Here is an 11,335-nt window from a genome sequence, read left to right on the forward strand (position 1 = left end):
TTCTTGGTGTTTATATCCAAACTTACATCTGATATATATGTTGTGTATTTTATATATTTCTCATCCATTACAGTACCATCTTTTCTTACTAGTTTCAGTCCAATCAAATCGATAACTACAGGCTACTTCATAACTCTGTAGATGGGACAGCTGTTCTTTCTGGCTGATAACAATGTCATTTAAGGTTCTAGGGTTTTATCACTACATTACAGACTATTAAAATAGTCTGATGTACAGGTACATTACAGACTATTACAGTAGTCTGGTGTACAGACTACTGTAATAGTAGTGCAACTATGGGCAAAAATGTTACGGTTTAAACGTTTAAATGTTTCAGATAAAGAAACTGTCCGACGCCAGCATGCACAGAGCCTGTGGGATATACTCTCCTCCAATTAGAGAAAAGAAGGAAAGAACCAGTTTTCTTCTTCCTGCACGTCATTTGAGTCTCTGTCCGCCATTTTGTTTTAGTAGCTGTTGGTTTGTTACGCGACGGAGTGTTTTGATTTGACTTAAAGATTTACATCTGTCACGAAATTGTATCAGGTTCACATTTAACATCATTTTTGTCTTTTTTGGGTTTGATTATCCAAACAACTTCGGGCGTTCGCTTAAATATCTACCGTGTCGCTGAATCCACGAAGCTTTTTCGATTAACGCTCATTAGCCAGGAAGCTGGCTAGCTTAGCTAAGCTAGCTACCTGTTTAGCCTGTCAGCTAGCTAGCTAACGGATTTGTTCACTCGTGGGAAAATGGCGACTAATACGGCGCCACAGGCCCCAACGTCTAGCTGGTAAGATAGTCTTAATATTTTTTTATGTGAATGAAGAAATTAGTTGTCTATGCTATAAAATTCGGTTAACTTGAAGACCGCGTTAAACTTTAGGCTTGTTCAGCTCTCACGGCACCTTTGCTAACAATCTTAGCGTGTTAGTTTGCGATCACTAGCGGCGAGATGGATATCCATGTTGTGAAGTTAACGCTACATCATTCGCTAAGCTAGGTTAGTTTTCATAGGATAGCTAGTTATGTAATAAAGTTATATTAAGACAGGAACTGCTTCCCAAATATACCCACTTATAGCTTTCATAGAAATGTGTAACCAATGTTTATGTATCTAGGTAGCTAGTTCATTCGAATAGCATTCTCTGTAACTACCTAATACGCGCCTGTGGGCACAACCGAACACCGAAGATGGCTATTTAGCTATCAAGGGAACTAGTTCTAACCTTGGTTACCTAAGTAGTTTTGACGGCATGTCAATACTTGATCTTTCGCTGATCTCAGTTATTGTCCAGTTAGACACACACACATTAACTTGTTAGTTGGATTCCTTACTGGTCTTAACAGTAAATTGTTCAGGTTAGAACCATTTGTTGTGAAATAAGTTTTATTTTCTATGTCTATCTGAACTCCAGGGTTAAGTTGCTGTACAGATAGCCAAACGTATTTGAAGGGCCTAATTATACAGTGAGGGTATGTTATCAAATGTACTGACTCTGTTCTCTAGGTCTTATGTGGGAAGTTCTGCTACAGAGTCGCCTGTTCATGAAAACCCTGAGTGGGAGAAGGCCAGGCAGGCTCTGGCCTCTATAAGCAAAAGCCAAAGTTCCACAAAGACCTCTCCAGCCAACCGTACCACTTCCCAGGTTAGATTTTAACACTGGGTCTTGAGAGTACTCAAAGTACAAAAAGTTGCATATCTTGGCTATCTCTACAGTGAGATTCTGTAACATTCTGAGATTTGATATTCTATGTGAATTTGTAGTATTTTATACCTTTAGCATGGGGAAATTGCTGTGCTGCATTGGAAAATTCTTGGATTTTTTTTATTTTATAAACATTTAACTGAATTATAGAAATGAAATAACTAGTCTTTATTCACACAATTACATTATATAACAAATGTGCTATGTGAAGAATAAGGATGTGTTGCAGTTCCTTTTTGAAAAGTGACAGCAAATTTTGATTTTAAAATACGTTTTGTGTACTTTACCTTTTAAAGTTGTGAAAAATTCCATTTGAAATGCACAATTGTTAAGAATCTGTTACAATGACAACCAAGCTCTCTGAGATAGATAATATGGTAACAGGCACAAAGTTGAAATGTATAAATTTCTTGTATAAATACATTTTACAGTGCAGAAAGTACATTTATATCCTTCGTTGGTATAATCATTGGTATCTTTTGTAGTAGATCCCAATGTACTTGTATGCCAATGATGAGCTAAGTAATAAAGTTAATAATGCGCAGTGAAATCAGTAGTACATTTTAGTCTAGTTGATAAATGGGTAATGGCAAGAAATATGCTTGCTCAGTTATTTTAGATTTACAGAAGTTTCTGGTAAATTAATGAAACCCAACTTCTCCTTAACATGGACAGTTCACTTAAGCAATAGTTTTGTTTTGAGGTACATAGTCATACAGGGATGTCTTACAATAATTCAATGGGCAATGATACAAGTTTTTGTTGTACACCAGCACATTGAATATGAAACAAACAGTGGCCATTAAAGTCCTGACTGCTTTTATTTGTGAGTGTGGGGGGTTTTGGTGAACAGGGTAGTAGTTGCAGCCATTTTTATACATACAATTGCCATTTTAAAGGATCAACTAACATTTTCCAGGTTAAGTATTTATTCTTCAGATGTGTCTGGGTTTTTCTTTCTCAAAAGCATCGTAATGTTAAAAGTTTATGAGCTTAACCGTTTGACAATATTTGTGGTATAATGCTTCTTGGAAACCTAGCATTTTTTAATACATTAAGAGAAATGTTCCAACATGCATTTTAGCATGATCTCATATGTATTGAACTGACTGGTTGGTCATGGAAGACCACAATTGGCTGACTCAAGAATAGGCTTTCAGTTATGAGAAAGGTTAACTAGATCTAATAGCTATAGTGTGTGGGTTATAGGTGTGCATGTTTGTAAATTTGACATTGAAGGAAAAAGCTTTGGACAGATGATATCTAGTGCCTGGTGATTCAGGTCACCTCTCCATACATTTCATGTTATTTGTCTTCAGAAGTTCAGAGATCTGTTAATTTTACTAAATAAATATAAAATATGAACGGTGTTTTTCAAAAATATTTTGTGGTTAACACTTTAAAAAAGATTGGTGAAACAGTCCGGTGGGATTAATGAAGGAATTAATGGTCAGTAGTGTTGTAGTTTGTTTCATTAGTGAAGTTTCTTTTCTTTTTTTAGGCTGGCCAGTACCAGACAGCAGTGACGGACACTTCTGTGATACAGCAGCAGCAGTACTATCAGTGGTACCAACAGAACCAGCAACAGTATGCAAGTTATGCTTACCCTTACAACTACTACTACCCAATGCCTCCGGTAAATACACATTCAAAGCTCACACAATTACTCTACAAAATACTGGCAGAGTATCCTCTTGTCTGACTGTTGATTTTTTTTTATAGTATGGTGCAGGATATCCCCCAAGTCAGTATGGTGTTCCAGGAGCTTACCAGCCACCCACAACCCCTACAGGCCAAGTAGGTGTAAAACATGTATGCTCTTTAAGCTTGGATTTTACTGTGGTTGTGTAGCGTAAGTAGATAGCTTTCTCTTTTTCTTTGCTTGAGTGAAAGTGTGGGGTGATGGTGTATGTGGTTATCTTCGGTATGCATCAAATGTTTGTTCCGTTTCTTAGCCCACAGCCATGAGCATGATGGAGGAACAATCCAGTTACACGTCTGAACCACAACCCCCGCCCCCAGCAGTCCCTCAGCCTCCCCCACAGAGCCCAACCTCATCTGACCAGCCCCCACCCCCTCCTCCCCCACCCATACCACCACCACCAAACACCCAGTACCCCCCACCCCCCTCCCAAACCTCCTACAACCCTAATGGAGCCCTCCCCTACAACCCCACTGAGAGTAGTCCAATGAGGGGCTACAACCACAGCCAGCCAAGGCCGGCCTACCAGAGTTACCAGCCCCCGAACTACGCACTACTGCAACAGCAGACTGGGGGGCAGGGTCTGTACGGAGGGGCAGGAAGGGGAGATCCCAACAAGAAACCTAACAACACAAATATGAATAAAGGGCAACAGCTGTGGAATCGCATGAAACGTAAGTGTGTGCATTTTCAGGGTCTGGGTGCAGGAGAGATGCCCCGTAGTTATTACAGCAGTTGTGTAATGTGATGTTTTTTGTAGCTGATTAAATCTTTCTCAATTTGCAGAGGCTCCTGGAACTGGGAGTGTGAAGTTCAACATCCCAAAACGGCCATACGTCTTGTCCAATCAGAGCTTTCCATCTGCCGAACAGGCAGCCTCTGCAGCAACCACCACTGCAACCGCTGTATCATCAGTAACAACAGCTACCACTGCAGGAGGCAGTCAGACAGGGTGAGACAACACTACATCGCCTTTCACTTTACCTTATAATGAATACGCACAGATGCAGCTCTTGGTTTTTGTGTCCAGTTTGTTAATCACTGTAGTATGGTGCCATTATAATCGATAATAAATGAGCGTAAAACTGAATTGCGTTAAGAACTCTGGTGAGCTATAGATGTGAGTCTGTGGTGAAGAACTGAACACATGGGCTGTGTCCTTCTCCAGGCCTCAGGACTGGCCTCAGGCCATGAAGGAATATGTGCAGCGTTGTTTTACGGCCTGCGAAACAGAAGAAGACAAAGACCGGACAGAGAAGGTGTTGAAAGAGATTCTGCAGAGTAGACTACAAGATGGCTCTGCCTTCACCATTGACTGGACTCGAGAACCACTGCCAGAGTGAGCTCCGTCTTGCTTTCTTTTCTGCTTTATGTAGTTTATAATGTCTCTCTCTGGTTAGAAGTATACTTTTCTTTTTTCTGATGACTAAATGCTCGGTCTTTCTCCTCAGAGTGAAACCCAGACAGTCTCGCTGGGAGGCGGTTCCTCAGCGCTCTCAGGAGAATTCCATTGGTCGGGGTGGTGCCACCCGAGGCAGAGGCGGGGCTCGGCTGGGCAACTATAGGAATGTGTTCTCTCAGAGAAGCCCCTCCTCCAGCTCCTCCCGCTCCTCATCGCGTTCACCTTCGCCTCACAGCCGGCACAGGGACAGGAACAGACACCGCCGCAGGTAACAAACACCCAACGGTGAATAGAAAGCCAAGCGCTTGGTTACAGCAGTGCCCGTTCAGCCGTGTGCGGCATGCGGTTTATTTCAGTATCTGCTCTTCGTACAGTGACTCTGGCTCCCAGTCCGATAGCAGCATGTCAAGCGACCTCCGACCCCTCTCCCGCCGGCAGCAGAGGGCCGGCCGAGGGCGTGGAGAGGATCGAGGGAGAGGAGAGAGGGGTAGAGGAAGAGGAGGCAAGGCAAACCGAGGCCGGAGGTGAGCAATTACAACACAGCCATGGGCTTTTGGTGTTCAGATTCAATATTCTTGTGCAGTTATGACAGAGGTTATCCCAGTTGGCAGAGCAGCATTCATTTTCAGAGATTCACCAGTAACCAACTGGAACCGGACTGTCCTTCTCAGGAACATGGACGATCCGGGTAGTGGCGTCGGCAAAAAGCGAAAGGGGGGCAACGCTGGCATGGACTTCCATGACCCGAACCGCGAGGCCAAGAAGCAGAGCCGTGCAGCGCGATTCCACACCAACAAGCGCACGGAGCCGCTGGTGCTGAACATCAACGCTGTGGACCTGCCGAACGGAACCCAGGAGGGCATCAGCTGGGAGGACTGCCCCATTGTGGGCACCTGCCAGGACATCACCAAAAACTACCTGCGCCTCACCTGTGCCCCAGACCCGGCTACCGTCAGACCCGTCCCTGTAAGTCCAGAAGGACTGTACACACTGCCTCTTAAGTTTTGATTTGATGCCGCATTGAACCCGAACCACCCCATCCCCACCCTCCATGTTTTTACCCTTGCTATTGTTGCCACAGGTGTTGCGAAAATCTCTGGCTGCAGTGAAAGCTCACTGGAAGACCAATCAAGACTATCAATATGCCTGTGAACAGATGAAGTCGGTACGACAGGACCTCACTGTAAGTAATGCCCAGTAATGGTCCTTAGAGCTCCAATTAGAGGTCACCGCTGGAGAAACAGAGGGCTGCTGCCGCCGTTGTGTTCAGATGTTTAATCTTCCTTTCAGGTTCAAGGTGTGCGAACTGATTTCACAGTAGAGGTCTACGAGACTCACGCACGGATTGCTTTGGAGAAGGTACAGTTTCCTCTCTCACCGATGGCTTGACAGGCGTTAGTCAGTGATGTGTTTTAATGTTTTTGCTCTGTGCCCCTGTGTCACCAGGGTGACCATGAGGAGTTCAACCAGTGCCAGACACAGCTGAAGGCATTGTACAAGGACTGCCCATCAAGCAACATTGGAGAATTCACTGCTTACAGACTGCTCTACTACATCTTCACGAGGAACTCTGGAGGTAGGCTACCTCTCTGCCCCAGCAGTTATCCTTGTTTAGACAGGCTGTAACCTAGCTAATCTGTAGATGCACCACACTAAGGTCTTCTCGTATCTCTTCCCGTTCTCTCCCAGACCTGACCACCGAGTTGGTGTACCTCACTCCTGAGCTGCGCGAGGACCCTTGCGTCTCCCACGCTCTTGCACTCCGCGCTGCCTGGGCTCTCGGAAACTTCCACCGCTTCTTCCAGCTGTACAAGCGCGCGCCGCGCATGGCCGCCTACCTCATCGACAAGTTTGTAGAACGTGAGAGGAAGCTCGCGCTGGGGGCCATTCTCAAAACGTGAGTGCGTCTAATAGCTGGACCGACAGCTGGAAATCAAAACGTGGCACCGATGCGAAGTCTGAAACTGATTTATTTTGTTTTTTTTTCCCCCTCCTGATGTGTTCTCTCCCGCAGGTTCAGGCCCTCTGTGCCGGTGGAGTATGTGCAGTCCAGTCTGGCGTTTCCATGCTTAGATACATGTGTGGCCTTCCTGACGGGGCTCGGGGTTACATTCACCCCTTCAGATCCCAGCAAGATAGATTGCAAAGCCAGTTCAGCTTGTCTAACTACTTTCTAGATGGGACAGGGCAGGAAACAGTTCTTGGTTGATGGGAGAGATGAGGGACCAGATATCTGCACAACACAGCCAACCAAGCTCAGTCTAGAGTCAAATAATGCTGTCAAGCAGTGAATAGATTGAACTATATTCTTATAACTCTTATAGAGTGTGACCTATACACAGAAATGGACTGTACACACATGTAGTGACTTAGTTGTAAATGCCACAGTGATTTTTGCTGATCCACGCACACTTGGAACCTCAGGTTTTAAAATGTTCAGATCCTGCCTGTACAGTATGAATCCATACTAGAATAACAGCTCCCCAGAGAATATGAGCAGTCACACACATCAGCTCACTGAGTCTAGGTCACCTTCAGCTATTGGGCAGGGAGGTTTAGGTAGTTGGGCGCAAGTGTCTGGGTCTCCCCATTTCCTAGCACTCGCTGATCATTTTGAAGCTAACGGTTTTCTGTGTTCATGTTTTTCTCCCCTTAAGCTAACAGCCTTAAAGCTCACATGAAGACAAAGTCCTGAAAACCAAAGAAGAAGAAAAAAGTTTATTGCAAAGTGCTCTTTCTCCATCCAAGCATCTAGTGAAGATAAAGTTGGCTGCTGCAGGTGTTCTAGATGGTGCCTTCAGTCAGCTCTTTCAGTGAACTTTGCCATGCTTAGGTTGTCATGCTGAGCCCAGAGTGAAGATGGTTTGTATGCCAGTCTCCCTCCCTCCATTGTCTATGGATCCCTGGAGAAGTTTCATTAGAAGGTGGGATCCTCTGAATGTCATCTTGGCGATCCCATTAGCCACAAAGGTATGGACTTGCAAAGATGTCCGCGTGCTCTGGCTGTGCAAACACATCAAAGCCCCTTCAACAATCTCTCTGCCCTCCACTTTGTCAGCCACCAATCAACCCCATCTACACATGCACCTAAATCAGGCTTTCCTCAAGTTCTCTGGCCCCTCTCAGCACCCAGAGAGTAATTCTGTGAAATTGCTGCAACACAGCACTGACTCTCACCTTGTGATATGGCCATCTCTACCACTACCGCAGTTGTCCAGGGTCAAGTAGTTGGGAATCTGTCTCTGTCTTTGTAGGCTATACCTAGGGATGTGTAGGGCCATGTAGGAAGATCATTCCATGAAGATCTGCCACACCACTACGCATGGTTTCCAACACTGTGCTAGGATGCCAGAGGAGATGGTCAACCATACCTGTTTGGGTCCTGCAGAGAAGAGGTCAACTGCAGTTCTTCCACCCACAGCCAGAGGGCAGTGTCCTTGTATTCTCTCCAAGTGGTGACCTCTGCAGCCGGGCACCTGCTGGTCCTCTCTGGAGGTGGGAGCGTAAGGGTTTGTATTCTTGCGTGGGCTTCTGTGTCATCAATCTCCTCTGAGCCTGTGCACGTATGTATGGCCGGTAAGGATAAAGGGACTTGGCTGTTTCAGGAAGGAGCAAGATGATTCATACAGCACATGTTCTTCTGGGTTTCTGTTGGCTCGCGTGATCAGATGCCATACAGATCAGTCAGCATCTTGTCTTATGAAAGCATGACCTGATCCATCTGATTTTGTTCATTTGTTGAATGAAAGAAAATTTGAAAGGTTTCACTGCCACCTTCTGATGTCTGCCGTGCGATTGTTGAAACCAAACACTAATTGACCACTGAAAATTTTTAGATGATGTAATGCCACTAGAAAGTTTTAGTACATGTGATTATGAAGTAACCATTTCTCCTCCGAATACGAATTTGGGAAAATATAGTTTAAGAAGAGTTTGGCAAAAAGACACCCTGATGCTATTTACGTTGTATTCGATCAGCCATAGTCTGGATTTGGTGGTGCTTGGCTGCCACATCTTTTGAAGTTCAGCTGTGAACACAGAGATGTTCGCAATATTGGGCTTGGAATTGGCAGAAATCGAGGCTGGTCTCATAATTCTTGATTTGACAATATGCCTAACTTTGTTTTAACCCAATTCACATGATTAAAACAGTATTGATAGATCTTGCTCTAAAGTATAACAGAAGCATAACACAGATGTTTGTGTTTTTAGTGACCACATTAGAAATTAAGCGGCAATGTTTCATGTAGATGTATTTCCAAATCATCCTTGAGTGAAGCATTCACTTCTGTGGTAATGTAAATATTATACAAAATACATTTTCCCCGTTGGATTAGATAAAAATTTCGTGTTTACAATGGTAAGTCTAATTTTGATTGATGGCCAGACTTTTTTTTATTTAAAAAAAAAAGTTTCAATAAAACTCCTTTTTGGTAGTCGGGATGTGCGCAGTGCTGCATACATTTCATGTGAATGTGTAAAAATTGTATAATACAACGTTGCTAAATATATCCATGAATTTACTGTTCTGTTAAGGATCAAATAATATAAATATTGATTAATGATTTGTCACATTTCTATATAATCTTTAAATTTTTCCTTTTTCCTTGGTTTGTATTGTGCACTGTTACATCGGAACTTTTTCCTTGTGTGCACAGGATCAGAGATTTCAGTTTTTATTTCATTTTGTTTTTCCACCTCACCTGTTGACAAAAGTCTGACTTTACCTGGTTAGTTTCCTTCTGCTTAAGTTCCACATCTTCAGCGTGCCTAAAACCCTGTCTGTTTGAACTCCACCGTCATAGATATAAAAGCCTTAGAATTTTTTTTTTGACGTACTGGTACCATGCCAGTTAAGACCACGTCTGCTTGATTTTGTCATACCTATGCAAAATGAAAGTCTTTTGTTGCATGTGCCGACACTATTGTGGCTCCTGTCTAAATTCTCACTTCAACCCGTTTGGCCTTATAGCAAAAAACTATATCAAAAGCAACAGCAATTTGATCACATTAACTGATGTGCTTTGTCTTGGTAACTAATCTAATTGATGTGATCACTTTTGCACTAAATTATAAAAAAATGGCCTGTCAGGATAAGGGTTTTGGAGCACTCTTTTTTTTTTTTTAGTTTAGCTTGTGCTGGTTAATTCTTTAGAATAGAGAATCTAATTTTTACTACATTTTTATCCATAAAATGATGCTGTATTTGGAAATCACCTGTTTTATTTGAAATGTGTAATGTGGCAGCACTGACCCCATTCTCTCATCTCCTCAACTTCAGTCTTTCCTTTCTTCTCCCCTCCCACTTTCTTTATCTCATTACCAGATTCTCTTTTGTCCTTGCAGTCAATCATAATTGGAGCTAAACGAGGGATGAAAAGATGAAATGAACTGGACGCTGCAAAGTTGGCACTGAGGGACCCAACACAAGCTCAATGAGTTGCATTGTTGTATCAGTCTTCTCTGAAGCCACTTCCTGAGCTAAGCCTTAAGAGTCTAATGCAGTGTGGTGTGGGTTTATTTTTGTTTGTTTGTTTCTCTTTTAATATATTAATAAAAGTACTGGTTTAGAGTCTAGATGAGGTTGAAATTCTTCAGTGTAAAACATCTGTTTTTTTTTTTTGTTTGTTTGTTTGTTTTTGTTAGGTTGGCTATTACTCGACTAACGTTATTTTTGGACAAATCTATGTTCAGATGTGTTTTGTTCCCTTGGTTTACATAATCATCTCTGAATTTACAGTGCATGATTCCAATGATGGTTCAAGAATGTGGGGTCTTCAGCACTGTCAGTGTTCTGCTGGGCACAGGAAATATCTGAACATACTGCTTGTTCCTCTTCTCATGCTTCAGGTTTAGATACTTTTCAGTTGTGTAACGAGTGTACGACGTTTTAATTACATTGTCCCATAGCGTTTCGATTAACATTTACTCTCCTAATTGCATTGGTTGGTAATTTTATTTTTTCCTTTTCCTGAAATGTGATTGTACTGCCAGTAACTGATGTACTGTATTTTCCCAGCATGTCCTCAGTACTGATCCCATCCCTCCCAGTAATTTGTGGTTTTGCTCTCTTCCTCCAGTCGACTACTTCCTCGTTGCTCTATTGTACCACAGCACTGTTTCACTCTTTAGTTGGAAGCTCTTTCCTTTTCATGGATGCATCAAGTCAGTCATTATGGTCGTTGGAAGTCTTCTTGCTTAGTTTCCATGTCTTTTCTCCTTTTCCTTTCTCACTCCTTCCTTCCCTTTCTTCTCTCCCTCCATGTTATATAAATAATATGTAGTAGTTGTGATGGCTGTATATGGTGTCTGTGCTTGGCAGTAAGTATTCCCAAAAGAACTGCTTGCTTCTCTGCCTTTTCTTACAGCTCAAACCTTAACGTCCTAATGTCAGCCTCAAGGAGCTACATTAGGTCTTGTCACGTTCATTAGGATTTGTGATAAGCGGAATTCTGCTTTGTGTATATTCTTATCTGTACATATTGTACCTGCTCTTGAGCAAATAAATAGAAATGAATAAAT

General features: G+C 42.8%; 1 protein-coding gene across 1 annotated transcript; it reads left to right on the top strand.

Annotated features, from left to right (window-relative positions):
• Positions 1-449: 449 nt before the first annotated feature.
• leng8 (leukocyte receptor cluster (LRC) member 8) lies at positions 450-11,334 on the top strand. The gene is made up of 15 exons (XM_076970916.1): positions 450-793; positions 1,511-1,649; positions 3,211-3,345; positions 3,432-3,506; positions 3,665-4,085; positions 4,198-4,363; positions 4,580-4,750; positions 4,863-5,081; positions 5,188-5,337; positions 5,485-5,779; positions 5,895-5,996; positions 6,104-6,172; positions 6,260-6,389; positions 6,503-6,710; positions 6,828-11,334. Exons 1-15 carry the CDS (start codon positions 753-755, stop codon positions 6,988-6,990), a joined length of 2,484 nt encoding a protein of 827 aa, XP_076827031.1. The 5' UTR covers positions 450-752; the 3' UTR covers positions 6,991-11,334.
• Position 11,335: the final 1 nt, after the last annotated feature.

The sequence above is a fragment of the Brachyhypopomus gauderio genome, chromosome 13 (assembly GCF_052324685.1).
Source record: "Brachyhypopomus gauderio isolate BG-103 chromosome 13, BGAUD_0.2, whole genome shotgun sequence".
Taxonomy (NCBI): Eukaryota; Metazoa; Chordata; class Actinopteri; order Gymnotiformes; family Hypopomidae; genus Brachyhypopomus; species Brachyhypopomus gauderio.

Coding starts and splice junctions, on each gene's coding strand:
- leng8 (XM_076970916.1), top strand. CDS start 753: ATGGCGACTAATACGGCGCCACAGGCCCCAACGTCTAGCTG. Junction 5,082..5,187: donor AGGAACAGACACCGCCGCAG/GTAACAAACACC, acceptor CTCTTCGTACAG/TGACTCTGGCTCCCAGTCCG. Junction 5,780..5,894: donor CTACCGTCAGACCCGTCCCT/GTAAGTCCAGAA, acceptor TTGTTGCCACAG/GTGTTGCGAAAATCTCTGGC.